This window comes from Aquila chrysaetos, chromosome 18 (genome assembly GCF_900496995.4).
Source record: "Aquila chrysaetos chrysaetos chromosome 18, bAquChr1.4, whole genome shotgun sequence".
Lineage (NCBI taxonomy): Eukaryota > Metazoa > Chordata > Aves > Accipitriformes > Accipitridae > Aquila > Aquila chrysaetos.
The window spans coordinates 1,300,168-1,320,904 of NC_044021.1; the positions used below are offsets into that span (position 1 = coordinate 1,300,168).

Consider the following 20,737-nt stretch of genomic DNA (forward strand, 5'->3'; position numbering starts at 1 on the left):
TTGTAGAAAACAGGGCATACACATATTTTGGCCCGAAGTAATTTTTGCACAAGTTTGCAAACAAGCAGTCATTATTTTACTTTATTCTTTTTTAGAGAGCTTTCCTATTACAAAACAATACCTGATACTATTGCAATGTCTGATAATATTCCAAAATAATAATTTATAAAATGTCTGCCTTTTCAAAAATCTACAGAAAGCTGTAAACAAAAGATTTGCAAAGATGCTTTTGCTATAACTAAATGATCCTTACTGTTCCAGTTTGTTACATGGAACAGGAAGCCTTTTATCTTCATAATAGCAGTGTGTGGACAAACTAACGACACATTCCAACAGACACTTAAGCATGACAGATGAGGAAACTTGTTTACACAAAAATAACTGAAGTGCATCAATGGTCAAGACAAAGTTTTAGGCATTCCCTTTATTTTCCAGATAGAAAATTACTAGAAGAAAGATTAAACTGATGAATCAAACTAAAAAAATCAAAGCATCAATGTAAAGAAAATAAACAGTTATAAAAGTCTAATTGAAAACTGTAGAAAAGGAAGATGCAAATTGTTAAGAATCAACCTTGCTTCCATGCTGGAAGTATCTGCTGTGCATGAGGAAAAGTCAGCAATTTTCCTCCTCCTTCAGACACACAATAGCAAAGATAGAGCTTGAGCAATTTTCTAAAATAATTAAACAACAAGTGTATAGGTTGTCTTGTTTCTAGCCCTTTGGTATTGTTATTGTGCTACACTGAAAGCTTCTTCCAGCTAGCACTTCGCCGTGTGACTTTTTCTTCCAGACCAGAAAACAGTTTATTAGCTTGTGAAACATCTGCATGTTTTTACAAAGGCTGGTTCATACAAAGAAATCAGTGAGCAATGTAAGTAGAAGAATTAAACCTCATTTTTACATTATTATTATTATGACAACTGTGTGAAGAAAAAAATGCTAAAAGAAAAGTTCTTCTGTCTGTACATAAAGCGCCAAAGTGTTCAGTCACTCAGCAAACAAATGCTAACTAGCACATACAGTATTAATGAGTTAAACCACAGTATGCTTTATTTCTCCTGTGAAATTCCATCATTCTGTTTTGCAAGGATTTCATATAACTTTTACTTTGCTTCTCATTTTTATTCCTACCTCCCTCAACCATAATAGAGTTTCAGGTTTGAAAGATCTGGAGCTTCAAAATACTGTAATTTTTAATTGCTAACTTGGTAAACTTTATATCCACTAATCCTATTCAAAATATTTCTTTCACCCCATGTGAATGAGAGAGACATCACATGCCCTAAAGTTTCAGAAGTCAAAGTTTACTTCGATTACACCTGAGGTAATCCTATACAACATGTTGGGATGACTGGGATTGCAGCTAGGATTCTGTCGTTCCAACAAAACTTATCTGAAAGGTCTGTAAATCTCAGTGAATCATTTGGTAAATACACTCTTGGCTCTAAGTGGGTTTCAGGTTGGTAGCTGGTAAGTTTGAATTCCAGGTTTCCACAGGAATGGTTACTGTCTCTTTCATTACTAAAGCTTTCACACTTTCCAGCGTGAGACAGAGACTGTCTTCGTGTCTTAACATTTCCCAACAAAGGCTGAGAAAAGTCGTGCATCTTTATTATGGCTGAAGACTTGGAAGAAGAGTTCAGACAAGTAACCACCAGTAGGGAGAGCAGCACTGACCCCTGCCCCTGCCCCGGGGTACCTGGAGGGACTAAATGGCCTCTTGAGAACTCTCCCAAACCTACTTTTACAACTACAAGATCAGTGACTAACTTCGTACTTTCATAACAGAGTACAAGACGACCTGAGTGTGTTGTGTAACGAGTATGACAGTCCTAAACAATTCACCTTACATCCTGGCTGACTTGCATCAAAACAAAGGCTTCAGCCACCTCACAGCTGATTTGGAGCTGCCATAACTGGCATATCCAAGGAAACACATCTTTTGGATAAGGGGTGACCTGGGGCACTCTAACAGAACCAGAAGGGAAGCAGAGGGGAAGAAGAGGAAGAGAAGATCTGTGAAGGACAAATAGGAAGGAGTCATAACGGTAGATCTGAAAATAAGGGAAAAACCAAATACTTGGAGTAGGGGTAGTAAAGATATGCTGGTGAAAGAAAAAAGAATTACATACTTTGGGTTTGATTTAGAAATACAATCTCCCTAAAGGGTTGTGGAAAAAGGTTTGAAGATACAGAGGCAAACCAGTGGTGCTACAGCATTGAAGATGGAATAAGAAACTTTACCAAAAGTCAACTTGAGAAGACTTTAAAGGCTTCTGCACATTCATAAGCTCAAAACCTAGTAACCTTGTATCACATCAACAACATGATTTCGGTCTTCATTTTTTTGTTGTTTTTTTTCTGATTGGGGTGGGTCTTTGTTCAAGTCAGTCACCACAATTATAAACCTCTGTAAACTACAGATTTCTCCCTCATTAGTAATTTCAGCCTACTGATACTTATCCTAACAGAGGAAAGCTGTGAACTTCAATCTATGAATTAGCAGCATAAACTACAACAGCACCATCAGAGACCTCTGAGTGCAGCCTCTCAACAAGAACCTTCATTCAGGATTTAACTGAAATTATTTGCCAGGATATTGAGTACGTCACATAAGGTGAAAGTACAGTCTGAATTCTGGATATTAAAAGTGCCTGGTGAGTCACAGCCTTAAGCACTAGCAACAAAATTGAATATTTATCAATACTGCCATTTTGGTTAATTATAAGCCGACTTCAGATCTTGTTTCTAATAGTCTTGGAAGGTAAAGGAAGTCTGCAAGCCTAATTAAAGCATACACAAGGTGTTCTACAAATCATAAGGACAGCCTTATCTGAATGCATTTTACTTTTCCATATTCTACTGTATAGTATTACTTCATGAAATAATAGGCACAGTACTGAATCTAAAGCTAGTTAATTTTAAATTGCAAAAATGAAAAGATTATGAAAGACCATACATTTCTATTTCATTGTGATTTTCTATTTCTTCACCTTAGCAAGTTAGTCAACTCAATTAAATTTACTAAAACACCTCTTAGAGCCAAGAACAGGAGAATAATGAAGGTTAGAAATGATGCCAAGGTTAAAAATAACAAAAGAGAAAACCGAGAAAACCTAAGCAAGGAACACCACTCAGAAGACCGAGGGAAGATGAGTTTGCTGGTATATGGAAGTCAGATGAAGTTCAGGGCAAAATAAATTAATCAAGGATTCTCACTTACCTTTCTGTGAAGCCTAACTGCCTCCAGACGGCTTTGTTTCACCTTCTGAGCTCTAACAAGTTTTAAACAGTAGATAGCTGCCTAATATACAAAACTGAGACTCTGATACTGTGATATAGTTCACACTATATTTCTTCCTTGAAAATTTGCTGTTCCATTTGCCTAAATTAACTTCAGCAAGTATAAATGAAATTTTGTGTTTATCATTATAAAAAAAAAAAATCTTTTCTCTATAATAACAATAAATTTTGAATGCAGAAGCTGCACAATCATAAATTGAAACATTTTTATAAGAGAACATGATCCTTCTTCCCAGCCTCCATTTTTTATAGGTTCATTCTAACAAAATGACAGCAGAGGAAGGTAGCATCAGGTCTGTATGGCCTGGGACAAAGGCTAATCTGGAATTAAAATGGGTAATATGACTTATATAATATGGGGCCACAAAGAGGACAAAACCAGATGCACACTTATCTGTAGTTATGAAGCTTATGAATATGTTGATTATCTGCTTTAAAACATCTGCTTACCTACATCATGCAGAGGAACTAAGAAAACAAACATAAAACATACCTGTATTAGAGAGAGATCCTCAAGCTGCAACCTGAAGAGGTAGTTTCTGGGGTTAAAAAAAAAATAGTAGATAAAAATTAATTGTTATTAGTGTTTAAGTAAAAAAAATGTTACTACTGTTTAAATAAAAACATAATTAATGAATATAAAAGACAGGAAAAAATTTAAAAGTGACTGGTAGTCAGGACTCTCTATTCTTTCAGGGACTGTCTTAACACACAGCCTTTTGGGCTAAGGACTAAGGCAATTTCTAAAACCGATCTTCATCTTGAAGGACTGGCTGCATCTGAATAAAGTAGATATTTAAACTGCATACATGTACATCTGAGTCATTGCTCCAGTCTTCCTTTAGAATCAATGAGAAGAAGCGCTCAGTACTTTGGCAGATTCGTGTGACCAGTGTTAGATGTCTAAACGAGAAGAAGAGGACAGGCAGGTTAAAGCCATCCGTTTCTCTCCACAATGATGGGAACCTTACACAATTAGCTCAGCCACAGATACGTAAAGTTTGAAGCAAAGGGGCCCAGTACGATGGAGTGTCTGTAGAAGCCACAGAGTTTTCACAATTCTGATTGAAGTCCTGACACCAGGTCTAATTTCTTTGAAACCCAAGGATTTTTCTCCATGTACAGCAGGAGCTACACACAAACCAAGCACATTTTTCAAAAGCCCATGCTCTTCTTACAAAAGCATTTCTCACTCCGCTTTTTCTCTACAGCAGTATCGCTGCACCTACAGAACTTGGGAGGAGATGCAAAGGCACTGCTTGAAGCCTGGGGAAAAGCTGGGTTAGGATACTCAGCAGGGTGAGCGTGCCCCACGGACCGAAACCACTTCCTTCAGCACGTACTGGTGCAATATCTGTACGCTATCACCACTCCTCCCAACGTACTGTGCCTACCTAGTTAAAGCAGCTGTCTCGTTACACCTCTTCCGATAAACCAGCCCTGTTGGTAGCGATCATGGTATCAGTCCATGACCCTCATAAAAAAGAGCAAATACCACACCGTCTTTGACCTGATTTCAGCACATCCTTCTCTAGTGCAGATTCTCTTTCATGCTAGGTCTGCAGTAAGGCTCTTCCATGTTCCATGTCCATATTCCTCTTGCCCAATTTTTTTCTTTCTTTCTTTCTTAGTTTCTTCCCATACCTCTTTTTCTTCTTTTCATTATGTCTTTTTTTACTACATTTTCACATATATATTCTTCAATCATATTCTGCCTAATTTTTACCTTATTTAAAGCAATTCTGATTTTCCAATACCACTACAGAGTAATTATGTTTTCTAGATAAAAATTAAAAGGAAGACAATTTTGAAAGATTAATATAAATTACTTCAATTTTAATTTATTCATAACAAATATGTAATGTCAATTTCTAAGATTTCAACAAATTCACATAAAGTAAGAAAAAACTGATAACAAAGAGATGAGTACATTTAAAATTAAAATTTAAATATTTGCAATATTCAAAAATGATCTGCAATATTACATCCATGCAACCGGTAGAAGTGTAATCCAAATTAAAATTAGGCCATATTTTTTGAGATATTAGTTCTAATTCTTTCCAAAGAGGTATGAGGTATTGTCAATGGGCACAGATGGTCAGGACCTGTAGTTTACGTCTCTATTAATTTTTTTAAATGAGCCTGCAGGGGTTGCGGGGGGAGGAACAAAAACAAAGTGTGTCTAAAATCCAAAAAATATCTTTTTCAAAGCATATATCTCAGAAACACAACCACTATCATAGCCAGCTTTATTTATGGACTCTGGGGTGCAGCTATGTGTATTTATTTATTGACTCTGGTACATATATGGTCCACCTAAATTGTGGACTTACAGGTATCAGGTCACTTTCCTAGGAATATTGCTAAAGGGAGTTACTCAAAACACAAGAGGCAGCAGGCTCTTAAGGGCAAGAATTCATGAGGAAGTAAAATAAAGACAGAATATTTGTTATTAGCATAGATAAATCACCACAAAGAAATAACTAAAATATCTGGGTTTGAGTCATGAAGAGACCTGACATGGGCAAACACAGAAAACATTGCGGGACAACGTTTACACAAAGCTTCACCCACAAGGTATGTGCAAGTTGACTTGAAAGACTTTCACTGAAACATCAGGAAGCAATGCCTATAGTCTTTCCAACCCATCTAAACTCTCTCTGTAAGGACAAAAAATAGCTTCACATCTGCAAAATGTCTTGCTCAGGGAACATAAATGCTTAGCAGGGAACATAAATACTTAGTCTGCTCCTCATCCCATTGCATGTAGGCTTCCATCAACCATCATTGATTGTGCTTCTTCCACTCCAGATATCAAAGTTAAAGAAACCTACAACTTCACTGCTGTTGCAAATCTTTTCTTCCACTTAGAGAGGCAGAACAACTCGTCTCTTCCAGAGAAATTGAACTGCATCCTCAGCAGGTATAAACTGTTTTCTTAACTCCGTGGTATCAGACTCACAGGAGTGGCACATAAATGCCCCACCTCGCTCTACAAATAAATGCAGTCTCTGTTGCAGAATATATGAGCAGACAGTCTGGTCTCACAGTTTTAGTTGTTGGGTCAGTACTTAGCACAGTGTCATGTCAATCTCTATGCATTCTTCATCTTAAGATAGCTACTGAAGATTTATCACTGATGTGGCATTTTAAGACAGATTATCAACTTATTAATGTCTTTTTACGGACTTTCATCCTGACATCATTTCAGCCTATTAAAACATAAGCTACTGTCCCAAGCTGTAAAACGCCTAAATTAATGAATACATAAACACAGTGTCAGCCTAAAAAAAAAAAAGAGGCTGAAAGTTTTGTGGGATTTTTTCCTGGAAAATGAGATTTGTATCCTATGCAGTAGAGTTCAACACTTCTACCCATCACTATATCCAGTGTGGAATTAGAAATATTGACCCTATAAGTGTTAGGGAGACTAACATGTCTATATTCATGTGAATGAGCCAAGATCCAGAGCTAATTAGTATACATTTTTCAACTTGCTTTGGCTGCCAATAACCAATTAAAATATTTTCAGCTTCATAAAGCCAGCAGAAAGAAAATGGAATAAGAAGAAAAGCAACGTGCAAGACTTCATAAAAGCATTACACCTTAGCAACATAGAGGTAAACTGAGCAAATGGACAGCACAGAGTGACTGTGACTACATAAATAATGCCAGGACAAGTGGAAAACTAGCACTCGGAGAGCAGTCGGAGCTGTTCCTACCTAAATGTCCCCACTTCAGTAAAACTTGCAGGATTACATTTAGCTATACAAATACAATAGTTTAACATTCTAAGACATGCACCTCTAACATGCAAGAACTCATTCAGAAAGCACATATATGAGAAAAAGCTACAAAAATATAAATAAATAAGCGTGATGGTAAAAAACCACACTGGAAACATGATATTAATAAATTTGGCAGTCCAAAGAAAAAGTCAATGCCAATTTTCATGACACATGCAGAGCCATGATGCTGCTCACGAGATAGGTGACAATACTTTTTTCAATATGTTACCGAGATTATGCCCTGGATCGCCATTTTTCAACCTCTGTTTAGCTTTATTCTAGCGCATTTATGCTTTGAAGGCAACAAAGGATGAGAAATAAAAATGACCAAGTACGTTTCTGAAGCATAGGTACAGACCTCTTAGCATGTAGGCCTGTCTCTTGTCCGAATACTGTGGTAATAAAAGCAAGACAAATACAACTTTACATGTTGGTATTAAACTGATTTGACATTGGCGGTAATTGGTAAATTTGTTTCCATTTGGTGCTTAATGAATGAGGAAAGCAAATATGTTACATAAATCTGCAAACAGAAGGACACTGGAATGAGAAGAAAACACAACTAACTTGGAGATAAAGCAGCATCCTGACTTCCTTCAGATAGCCAGCAGGCAATAAGCATTTTGCTTTCCATTCACAGCACTGAACAACTTTTCTAGCTGAGCTATGGTAACTAAAACCTGTTAATCAAGAGCCTGCTCAAACCCAATGGCAAAGACTTCCACTGGTATCAGTAGGAACTGAATGAAGCACCACAAAAAGCGTACTCCAGTTACCTCCTTGATGACAATGTATTTCAATCTATTGCAGTGAATACATCCAGTATGACTACAGATAAAGGTATAAAACTAATCTTCTGTTTGTTCCTAAGCAAGTCCATGTCAAAAAATCAATTGAAAACCCATAAAGTTTCAAAAGTATAGCATGTTAATAATGGTTGTTAAATCCAGCACTTTAACCCTTTTCTTTGTGAAACGGCAAGGTATAAAACATGAACGCAACAAAAATACTGTTGCATTAAACACAGACATGAATTAGAAGAACATTAAGGTGGCCCATACAGCTTAGGAAAACGTACTATAGATTAAGCTTTTGAAAAACTCATAAAATAGGAAAAAAACCCCACCCCACCCCAAGCCCCCATATGCATCTGCAATTGAAAGCCTGAATCAATAAACAGGGCTTACAGCAAACTCAGAAAATCAAGGCATGACCAGATATGCTGTCAAATCTTCTGGAAATAAACCAGTAAAAGATTCCTTCCTGTGCACTTGTTTCAGGAAACTATTTCACATGAAAGAAGAAAATTTTATTCAATTTACTGGAAGGAAAAAATATTAAGACTGGAAATGAAAAGTATAAGCACTGCAAGAATCAACTATTAAACAAAAAGTCACGATTCCACAATCAAGATGGGAAAGCTCTGGGTAAAAGCCAATTCTAGTTCTGCAGTGTAGTAAAATCAGGAATTGGAAATAAAACAAAAAAAAAAAAAAAAAAAAAAGAAAAAATAAGAATAGGAGGAAATGAGATAATCAATATAAATAAAAAATTATGATGCAGAAAATTCATTTGGTTTTATTAAGATATGATAGGAAAAATATGTGAAAAAGCTAAAGATGATACATTGCAAATAAAAGAAACCTAATCAAAGTGGTCTAGTTGAACTATTATAAGAAAACGTTCAAATCACAATAATGAAAAGCAGAATGGTCAGTAAGTCATTTTTTGTCTGCATTTTGCAGGAAATAGAAGTCTCAGCAAATGATAATAATAAATTAAGTAGCTTACTGATAAATGCTAAAGATGTGAAAACAGCACATACACGGAGATAAATATTTTCAGACTAGCAGGGCATGCTAATTCAACCTAAAAATTACAGTGAAGTGATTTTTGGTATTCTTATTGCTCTTTTTTAATAATTTCTAAAATTACAGGCTTTCTTGAGGAATGAAAGACTAACCATGTTTTATTAACATTCAAAAGGGCAAAAAGGAAGACTCAGGTGATCATAGGCTGATCAGTGAGACACTAAGAGTGGCAAACAGGAAAACACTATTGCAGTCAATTAGGAAAGAATCCCATTATAAATTAAATTAATCCACTCAAAGGTCCTGTAAAATCTGATTTTCTTCTCTGATGATTGCTCCTCAGGATTCGCAAATCTTACTAGATTCACTTCCCTGTGGCTCCACATACAGTCTCAGCAGTGACTAGAGAGCCTAGAACATAGCCCTCCTGCACAGATGTCCAACAACAGCCAGACATCACTTCCACACATTTCTTGCCACGGGCTTCTCCAGGAGAAGCAGAAAGGCACCAGTGGCCCGTCTCTACGGCCCTGGAGCTCACCCTCCTCCTGAAGTCCCACCACGCCACGACATCTCCAGCATGCGTTACCAGCTCCTCCTGTTGGCCCCTGCTTCTCACACAAGCACCCAAGTTCCCCAGCTGGAGATGGCATCGGAGTATTTGTCACCTGTGCACCTCTGCTGTATGCAGACCAAGGCTTTTCTGAATATTATGCTTTAGTCCTGAGTAGTTTGTGGGCTGTCAGCTATTTATTTAGTAAGTTGTTGTTGGGTTCAATTTTATCCTGAAATACCACCTCAACGAAAACGTTAACCCTGTATTTCATAACTGTTGCTGATGAAATCTTTAATACTTTTTAATGTTGCAACACATATCTCAGTACATGCCCCCAGTTTTTACATTTTGGCAGATATGGCATACACTGTACAGTACTCGCCCACAGCCATGTGGTCTTGTTACTATTTCATTATTCAACATATTAATCTTCTGTTTCTTTCCAAGATTAACTTGAAATTAGATTTAAATGCTACTGTTATATCTCCTCCAAAAAAACAGTAATAGGAATGGGCCTAAATAAACAGAAATTTTAGACAGTTCACACATTTTGTGGCCTCTTTTCCTACAGTAATCAACTTTGGCACATAAAGTTTGCTTGAGTTGGGGTTTTTTTTGGGGGGGGGAGGTAAAGAGTCTAAGGTAGCCAAAGTTTAGACTTTTTTTTATTTTATTGTTTTATTAACAAAAGAAACTGCAACAACAAAATTATCAAAAATTATGTAAGTGATCATATTAATGCTAAAGGTACTTAAAGGAAGGAGATACTAAACTCGATGGCCCACATTTTCAAAGCCAGCCTTGAATTTTCCTCCTGTGATCATGCTGTAGTGGTCTGGTAGAGCTGCTGGTTTCCAGCAGAGCCCTTCCCTTCAGTGGAAGCTCGCTGTACGTGGGAAATTCAGAAGGAGGATGCTTACCAAGGTAAGCACACGATGTCAACACACCTCTATACCAAACGCAATCTTGCTCCCATCAAAATTTGAGAGGTGAAGGTCACGTGCACGGTATGCATCACTGCACTGTTAAGTTTTCTGACTGTACGCTTGGAACGAGGATGAGACAGGCACCCCCCGCCTGCCTAGCACCCGAGCAGCCCTCTCGCGAGATGAGCGCACCCGCGAGGGCACTGTGGTAACTCGTGCAAGGCACCAATGGTCCAGAGGCAGGGCAGAGTCCTTCACAGACCTGACTGCTGCTCCAAGCGGTACCTCCCTAGGACTTCTTCTACATCATGGTGATCAGCCTCTGGCCAGCTGGTAGCTCCCTGCCCTGCATTTCAGTGCCATAAAGGCACACACCGGTTCAGCAAGGACCAAACTGGCGATGTAGGACAAAAACCGTACGTTTGGACTAACGGTCGTTGCAGAAGAAAGGAGCAGCTAACTGGCATGAGAACACAGTCTAACCAGGAACCAAGAGAAGGCATAAGCTAACACATTCTGCAGCAGGACATGTGCTACTGCTAGCACAGATCAGCTGTATATACATTAAGTCATGACTTCAACTAAAGACAGGTACTTTCAGAACACCACTCATCTGATGTAATTTCTAAAGGTGGCTTACACTGAAATAGCAGTGTTCTCTGCCAAAGAAGTTCCATTTACTCCTGCCATTTCTCTTTTCATCTTACCCTGAGTCAACTCCAGGGCTTCTCCTCTGATGCATCATTTTAGTTCCACTAATTAAAATGGCAAGACATTAAATCAGCACAAGAAAACAAGTAATTTTTGTGGGGTTAGTGAATTGACTGGTGTTACTCTGCAACCAGACTATTACCAGAGGTGGTGCAAAGGAGGAGAAAATTGCATAGTGGAACAAGGCATGAGCAGGAGAGGTACAAAGCATTAGCTTTTAAAAATATTTAGGAACCCATTAGCAAGGTAGGAAAGAGAAGCAGTAGGGGGAGAAAGACCTTCCTCTTTCTGCTGCAGTAGGATGATAATTTCTCTTAGTTTTAACATTAAGCCATACCTTAGATTAGATCAGATCAATCAGTGGAAGGACAGACATTGATTACCCTGAACCAAGTGTTAAATGAGCAGTAAAACCCTGATGGATGTTCAAAGAATATAGCACTAAGTCCTGTTGCCTGTATATTCTCCCAATATGTAGTGCTCAGAGCATCTCATTAAGAAGCAGCTCTCAGATTCTCCTGCTGGGAGCAGACAACAGCAAGAAGCAAACCTGTAAAGTTATTTATTCCTTTATTAGAGATTCTTAAACCACTGTTAATGAATCCTTTAATTTGCCTTTCTGTTATTATGGCAAGTAGTGGTAATGGTTCAAATTAACGTTCCCAAACACACATCTAATTAAGTGAAAAGGCATACTGTTACAGTCCTTCATCAGCGAGATAAGGAGTGACTGAGGCAATAAGCCACCTCAAAGCAACTTATAATCCTCAAAGCAAGTTTAATTAACTTGCAGGAGAACATACAGGAGAAAGCCACTGTTATTAGGAAGCTCTGTGTAAAAAATAATGTAAGATATGTCTAAATATATATTATCCAATTAAAAAAAAAGTTGAATAGCTTTGAGACCCATTTCTGATAAGTAACTACATAATTTTGAAGTATAGCTGAACTAGTCCAACTTGAATTTTAAAAATTAAATTACCATGTCTTAAGAATGAACTCCAGCTAGGCTCCTACCAGTTCATCATTTCAAGCACAAGAGGCTTGGGAAGAGGAGGATTACTTCATTTTTCCTTTAAATAAACAAGTTTCTTCTGACATAATTCTTCTTGCATGATCTTAATAAAACCATTAAGAAAAAAAATATTTAAAAAGTCACAAAAAAAAAAAAAAAAGAGAGAAAAGAATGGATTAAAAGGAAAATGTAACTAATTATTTTGATTGCCAACATTTTTGCCTTGACCCTACTGGGTTTGAGACATGCTTCTAGCTGACTCTCGTTTTATCAAAATGGCTGGAACACTTTTAACAATTTTTGATTTATAGAAACTAGGACTGGTAAGTGTTTAGCGCATCGTCAAGCAACGAGGTGAAAAAAGGCAATGCACAATTTGCCAGGGCAATTCAGACACTGCTGTATCCTTCCCCTGAGCTGGTCTTTCCCCCCCTCAATTGACCTTTCCAAGACAGAAACAAAGAAAATGCTGCAGGACATATGGCAAAGCACTTCCACATAGGAAAAGAAGGCAAGGTTGTTCTTGGGGAAATCTACGAATCTCCATGCGTACTGGCATTTCAAAATACAGAAATCATTATCATATTTGATTAGATGCTAAGTCAGTCCACTAAATAACACACAGAAAAATATTCACCAGAATATTTTATCAGGATTTATCAGAATAAGATAAACAAGCAGTCTCTCATTTCCTTGAGCTTACTGAGGAGTTAATGTCCTGAGAGTAATCCTTCGCTGATGCCACTTAATTATAAAAGTAAATTCTGCCCTGCCATATGGGTTTTTTTTGAAGAAAACAAATGAATTCCCTAGAAGGTTTCAGATTGCAAGAGAACTCATTTATTTTTATCTGCCAGGTCATATGTGATGTTAAAAGAACAACGCCTGGGGCAAATTTTAAAGATGCAGTTTCATGGGAACATAGCTACATTGCCCTGTGTCAAAAGCCAATAGTCTTCATAATGTACTAATGACTGGTTTATACCTATACTGAATTTTCTCTGTAGAGTGTTTCTCATTAATCTATTTTCTTTTTTTTTCCATTTTACATAATGTATAATCTCATACAATTTAGCACATACCTATTAAGAAAAAAAGTTTCTTTTAAATTAAATCTAGACCCAATTGACATAATACTGAAAAATCTGTCACATTCTTCAAATGCAAATTTTAACACCCAGCAACCATAATAAAAATCATTCTTCTCTTAATTCAGCCTCATAAATAGAACTCTAATCTTCGCTTGTCTTCACTATGCACTTTGGGCTGTTTGATCAAAGTCAGGCAAGATAAATTTCTCCCTTTGCCTTTTCCCCTGTCTGTCCCCACCCCCTCAACCCCACTTCCCATTTCTCAAAGCTATCTAAATGAATTTTTCTACGCAGACAATTTGTGCAAAGATGTCCCAGGCAAGCGGGGCAACTGTAGGTTGCTACTGAGATCCAGGCTAACTCATCAGTCATTTTAGAAGATATTCCTCTCCCTCTGAAGCCCTCGCCAATGGTACCCATATATCTCCTTTTGCACAGCAGATTGACAGAAAACCAAATGACACTGTTTTAAAACAAAAGTACTACAGCACTTACACTTCAGATCCAGTATAGGTTATTAAGCAGACCTTTACACTGGAAGGCGTAATGATTGTCAGGTGACTCTGACACAGAGACAAGTGCAAGCCTCGTTAAACTTGAAAGTTGTGCTAGCTCCTTTTACAATTAAAACAGAAGGTATAATTGAACCTGTACTGTATGGCAATATTCAGAAACTAAAGCAGTCGCTACCAAAAAGCATCGGACCTCACGGTAGAAAACACGTATGAGTGTGACCTAAAAAATAGACACTCCCCACAGTTGAGGTACAGGATTTGTGAGGAATTTGAAAAGCGAACAACAAAACAGACTGCAGTTACTTGTTTCTATTGCATTCAGAAAAACATGAGTGTGCACACTCTGGGAAGAAGCCAGACTGAGCCAAAACCAAACTTCATTGGGATCAGCAGCCTCTCTCCCTAAGGGGGTGGTGGGAGAGGGAAAGGGGGGGGCTCCAAATCTTAGGCAACTCCTCAGCACAAGTGAAATACCAGTGCCAAGGTGGGCTGGATGATTAAAGTGAAGGTGTGTGCTAGTATTGGAGTAGTAATATTCGTAGATCACTGAAGATGGTGTAAAGAAACTGAAATAGGGCTAGCAGACTCTGAATTAATCAACTCAAGACCTATAGGGTAACTGGACATTTTGCAGAACAAAATAAAATATCAACCAGAGACTTCTCACAAGGACTGGAAGACAACCTGCAGGGGCGGGGGGAGGGTAGGTAAAATTGTAAAAACCCTATTTTTGCACAGCAACTACAGAATGCCCGCAGACATCAGAAGACCAGCTTTATTTCCCAAACTGGACAAGCAAGACTAATCTTAGCAATACAGGACTAGTAATTACCTTCCTGGTCATTGCCTGCTATGGCAAATGTATACATTAATGTCCCTTTCATATACGTAGAAAGCTCTGTCTTAAAAATATTTCTGTTCTTGTTTTGTTCGTACTGGTAAAAGGTGACAAAACTCATTGTTTCTTGACTAAATTACCCATGGCCAACTCAGACTGGTTTTCTGCCGACAGTACTGTGTAGTTTATACAGCTGTTTCCTTCCCTAGATGTACCTGCTGATGGATTTACAGGCAGGTGCTGTGCACCCGCTCAGCCTTTGTTTTCCTGCACTACAATTCCTGCTTCATTTGCCTTCTAGCAGCCCTTCCCTACATCTCTTCCTCATTTAGGTTAACCTTGTTTAAGCATATATAAACAGAATAATACACACTACTACAGTTTAAAGTCTCCCAAGGACGTTGTGCAATGATATCAATAGTTCTCTGTCACTACAGGAGACACCTTTTCAGGCATCGTGGGATCATATCTGTCTTTTTACGTAGCTGGATGACACTGGCAGCTCCTAATGGCAATCCAGTCTGGATCCCAGCTGGGATCTTTGTTACCTTGCTTATTAAGACAAACAAGTCATGAACCTCTTCAGAGTCTGTAGAACTTAAAAAATGGAAAAGAATCACCTGCAGTGAATATCAGTGATGGAAAAGGGATTTAAGAATTTCCAATAGTGTCAAATTTTCACAACACTATTTTGTTTGGTTTCTAAGACAATGAAATTTGGAGGAACAGTTCACTAAACTCCACGAAGGTGAAAAAAATCCATTATAAACTTAAGGTGAGCCAGGACACAGCTCCTGGCTGTGAAAATCATTCCTCTGGTTTAGAAGAAAACCGCATTACTAAAGCAGAAACCAAGAGGTGCAAGCATCACCCCCTGGTTTTGTTTGGATACTGGACAAGTAAATCATAATGGGAACACTTCTCTTGGCAGTGTAAATAGAGTAATCTAAGTTTATTTGTAGCTTTGCCACATGCCACATCACACATTTCCTTTCTCTACCATCGATTGGGTACAGAAGGGAAAACCATGTTGGAGGGCTACGGATTACCATTTTCACAACTGAACAGGAACTTTTAACTGTTCAGATCTTACTGAAATCACATTGCACATAGTTATTAGTTTTTCAGTCCAGAAGTGTTAGTACAAGAACATAATTAAAAAAAAAAAATTGTTGGAATATTGTAAGAGAAATAACTGTATATCAAAAGATATATCACGAGGGAGGAGGAATTAACAGTGCATTCTCTTCACTGTCTTTATGAGAGCACATTTGTGGCTTAGGACAGAAAATGAATTCTTCTAACGGCTCTTCAGATATGTGAATCCTGTGAGGCGAATGTGTAAGAAACTTGTACTAAAATTTTATCCACAGGCCATAGCACAAGTATAGTAATATTAATGCTCTGTTCAGATGGCCCTGAGTGAAAGGTAACTATAAACAGTGCGTTAAGAAAAAAAAACCATCAGTGCAGCCAGTTGAGACTATGAAAGGCTGCAAACTCCACTCCTGCAAACAAGCAGAAAACTCGACATCATATTCACAGCAAACGGATTCATTCTACACGGTAGCAGGGACTACACACAAAAGGTGCATAATCAGTAAGACCAACACTTGCATTTTTGGGACTACAGCACCCTGACAATGGGTTGCTAGTCTCTGAGTCTATGACTCCATGACATACAATGACTTTCACCACATAGTCTGGCACAATGCTTCAAGAAGAGAAAAATGTGTAGTGAAAAGGACATACCAATATCAATAATATGTACAATTAGAGAAACCTGCTGGCAAGCGCAGTCATTCTAAAGTGAGGTCTCCATGGCCAAACACAACAGCACTGTGGAAAAGCTTAGAATTTAAAATGGAAATGCAGAATAAGGAAAGGAAAAATCCAATAAATTCTGTGAACAAATAACAGCCAACTATACTGGACCATGGAGAACCAAGATTTCTGTTGTGCTTTTAAAAACATATTTCTAATTTTGCAACTTTAGGCACAACAAGAGATATGAAGCTCTGAAGAAGTATTAACTTATGGAGAAACCAAATTAATGCTATTGCTTTTACTGTATTGAGTCTTTTGCAAAAGGCAAAATTGGCAGCTGGCATTTTTTCGTAGTCTCTGACCATTCAACAAACTCATCCAAAGCTTATCCCATAGTGATTCAAAAGGCTTCATCAAAAGCACAAGTTTAAACCAGCATATTCTTTGCTGAGATTTGGAGCCCAGAGGAACAGCAGAGAGGGAAAAAAGGCTGGGGGCGGGGGGGAATTTTCTTCATCAGTTATGGAGATCTATACAGTGTGCGTCGATCCAACACAAAATTCCATGGGACTGAGGAGAGTCTCAGACAGCTCTCTGACTTACGCTGGCTGTCTTTACAGAACAGCGCCAGCTGTCAGGCTCATGCCTCATTTCATTTGGCAGCTTACAGAATAGAAAAATCAACATGAGTGCACAGGATATCCCACTTCAGGTGGGCCAGAGACATATCTGTATCTCCACACTCAGAGAGTTTTGTCCCTATAGATAAGCAACTTCCACTGGCACATGGTAAAAAAAAATTTCTTGCAGTGCACTTTATGACTCTGTATTTTGAACCTCATTTTCAACTAAGAAATAAATTAGGAAACAGAAGTATATTCCAATGCTAAAACTAACAGAAAAATGAAGTGACTAGAACTTTGTTAGTTCAAAGTAAAATATATTCAGAAGGCAGATTTAAATAATAAGTTTAGACAGTTAAATTTTTTTGCCAACCAAAATGTTTTACTATCTTTCATATGCTAAAAGAAGAAAAAAATGGTGTTCGAGGACTGTCACTGCTTCGATGTTGACACCTAAGACAGTGTCACTTCATCACAGCTTGCAAAGTACTGTCCTACTGTGCAAAAATTATGATTATCACTGACTTTACCACTAATTCTGCAGTCTTTAACAGATCGTTCCTGGCATTGTAGTGAATAATTATTAGAATCATCCAAGCACAAAGAGCAGTACTGTGTAGCCAAATTTGGGATCATCATAAGTTTTATGCTATGGTAACTTTTGTCACATTGTCACACAGCATCTGCCTGTTCTACTGTATGCATCCAAAGTTTGAGAGTACTGCAGGACAGTCCTCTTAAAAATGAGAATAGTGTAAGCTATTAGGATCCTTGATAGTAGGCAGTCCATCTTTTAACTTGGGTCAGGAATAAGAGAAATAAACATACATAATGTTCAGTTTAGTGGGTCTGGAAGGTAGGGGTGTCACACAAGTGCAAGCTGATGTTAGAATTTGGCTCAATATTACTTAACAACAAAGAACAAAATCCAGTCTGATGTAACACGAAAAGAAAATAGATTTCTCACCTTGCTCCAGCAATAAGCTCTTTTTGTCCTGGGTCAAACGTTAACTGTGAGAAGTCCACAGCATCTTCTGCTCTGAACACATGTAACCAAGGGGCAATTTCTAAAAACAATCAAGAAATACAACTGTTACTGTAAATGTCATAGTTGCAGTACATCAGGTAGCCAACATTACATTTGCAGATATTGTGGGGCTGCAAGTTTTCTCAGTATGGTCCTCTAAGGAAACATGGGAGACTTTTACCACTATACCACATAATGTAAAATCACTATAACAATATAAATGGTTCTTCAAAGAAAGTGCAGTTGTATAAAAGCCTCATTCTCTAGAGTTTCTCTCCCAATTCTCAAGATATTGAAGCATTTTTCTTGGTGTTGGGGTTTTTTTGGTTGTTTTTTTTTTTTTTTAATGTAGTCACAAAGCAGTGGTCTGAAACATATATGAAAGGTGAAGAAGGCTATGTATGTACGACACAGCTGGCCACGGAACTGTCTATTTGAAGACTACAGTTGTGAAATAGTCAATAGAAAGACCAAAGGTGAGCACATTGTCATGACCATTTAGAATACAGAGTCAACACCACCACCACCACCCCCCCCCGAGAATGCTGTGGCAGTGTAATTTTTGATACTGGTATCACCAGTTGCAGCTCAGGTTGCCAAAACCCATTCTAAGCTCTTTTCTTCACTCGTGAGCATATTTTTCCTTTTGCAAATGTCTGGGTTGAAATAATCCATGTCTGGTGCCTGTTTCAGAATGATTTGTTCCTAATTTAAATGTTAAAGTTTTAGTACAAGTAGGTCATCCATTGCTAAGGAGAGGGCCCAGGAGAAAAATGTTATTCTGTGTCAAAACGTGTTCAGCCATTGCAGAGAACCATTAAACGCACTGTGCAGAAGCTGTAGCATCATATACTTTGGCAAAACAGATGGAACCGTGCAGTAGAATCACTTGGGTGTCAGAAAACTAACTTCTGCATTTTTAATGACAGCTTCTATGCATCTGGGCAATTTCAGGCCTGTAATGGCAGTTTGTACATGTTCTGCAGAACTTGTAGCTAAATTCACTGTTGATTCCATCTGCATTGGATAGGTTCTCAAATAAGGGTCGGAACACTGGGCAGGAAAGGGGATGGGGCCGCATATTAGATAACTATGATTACAGCTGCCATCAGCTACTACTGCAGATGCTGTGCATAGAACCTAGCAGGATTCTGTAGGAGGAAAAAAAAAAAAAAATACACACACACACACATATATATGTTATAGGCCTATGTAGCCTTATACATACTTATTGTTCTATTTATATTTATATATATAAGGCTACACAGGTAAGCCCAAAGGAGACATTTCTTAACTTTTTTGTACTTGATTTTGCAACCTTAACTTTTCAGTCATGCATTTTGTATGAAAATCAATTGCAAAGCTCTAAAAAGTTGAGATATTAGGTAGGACATGAAGATAAGGAAATCCAGATGCAAGTCTTGAAGAATCTCACTTACTGAAGAAAAAAAAAAAAAAAGAAAAAAAAAGAAAAAAAAAAAGAAAAAGAAAGCCAAATAAAACTTTGTTTATCAATTCATCAGCCAATGTATCTAAAATCTCCATAAATTCCCTCAGACATTGCCCACATGGACACAGAATATGCACGTGGTCTTCACAGAAGAAATACACACATACACACACACGCACTCCCAACCAGAAATGGCTCTCAGTTCTGAGAGATGCAGAGAGGCTACTCTTCCTTGTACCAAGCACTGTGACTAGGACAGAAATGGATGTAAAACCATTTTATAAAGTAGCAGAAATTCAGACAAAATCATAATACTGAGGAATAACTGACAGAACCACAGCACAGATATCCTATGGAAAAAATCGGGGCTTTAAAGACGGAACAGAGCACCCAGGCTGGGAGTCCAACCAAGCCAGTGGGCAGAGGCTGCAAGAGGGGCTGGAAGGACAACCCAGGACACGGGTTTAGTCCCTTGGCTGCTACGTTCGCCTTCCACATGGTTGCACGAGCCATGGGAAGTGCCGCCTCACGCATACAGGGAATTGGCATTCTTCAAGACAGCAGCCACGGCTCCCTGGGCTCTCCCTCTGCCTCTGCTTGCACCCAGAGGTTTCTGCCTCCGACATACAATCTTGCAGAATCACACACAAGTCTACTCCTAAACTGCCAAAGTACAACTCGGGCTATCAATGTATTAACATTCAAATTTGTATTGTTGCGTGCAAATAAGCAGAGCTGAAAAATGCCAGTGGCTCAGCAGCAGATCTGCACACGGGTAAAGCCAGACCCACTGCGGAAACAGCAGTCTCTGAAAGAGAGACAAGGCAAGCAGCCGAGAAAGGGAGTACTTCAGTAGGACAAGTAAGACCCTTGGTCTCCTGTAAAATGAGGAAAGCAGTAGCTCTCCGTAGCATGGGTAGGCCAGGGACATTTCAGTACGCAGAGGTATTGCAGTGCCAGAAGACTACAGGGAAGACTGAGATTCAAGGACACAATTCTCTTCCACTTGTCCCGCTGGCTCAGCAAGGCACAATAAAGCTTCGAAATACAGCAAGCAGGTGATTGAGACCATTTCCAGGTTTGGAGCAAGGGGGCAGGGGCCAGGCAGGGCATGGCAAGCCAGGCTAGAGAACAAGAAGAGAATAAGGACTTGCTAAGAAATCTTTCTGAAACCCGATTCCCCTCTGTCCCTCCAAAATATAAATTATTTTATCCTGCCTTTGTTGCATTCAGCAGTGTTCTTGCTTGAGGGAATAAGGTCAGGAAGAGCAAATGCCAGCTAGGGCTGGGGTTTTTTTCAGCAAACACTCTGA

At 38.5% G+C, this 20,737-nt stretch overlaps 1 protein-coding gene across 5 annotated transcripts in view; it reads right to left on the minus strand.

The window, feature by feature from the left end:
- SEMA5A (semaphorin 5A) overlaps positions 1-20,737 on the minus strand; it is a 341,199-nt gene that overhangs the window by 197,731 nt on the left and 122,731 nt on the right. For all 5 annotated transcript variants that reach the window (XM_030041900.2, XM_030041903.2, XM_030041902.2 and 2 more), the window contains 2 exons: positions 17,915-18,014; positions 3,800-3,845 (listed from right to left, as the gene is read on the minus strand). In XM_030041900.2, the coding sequence (XP_029897760.1) occupies positions 3,800-3,845; positions 17,915-18,014 (146 nt within the window). The remainder of the gene's footprint in view (positions 1-3,799; positions 3,846-17,914; positions 18,015-20,737) is intronic.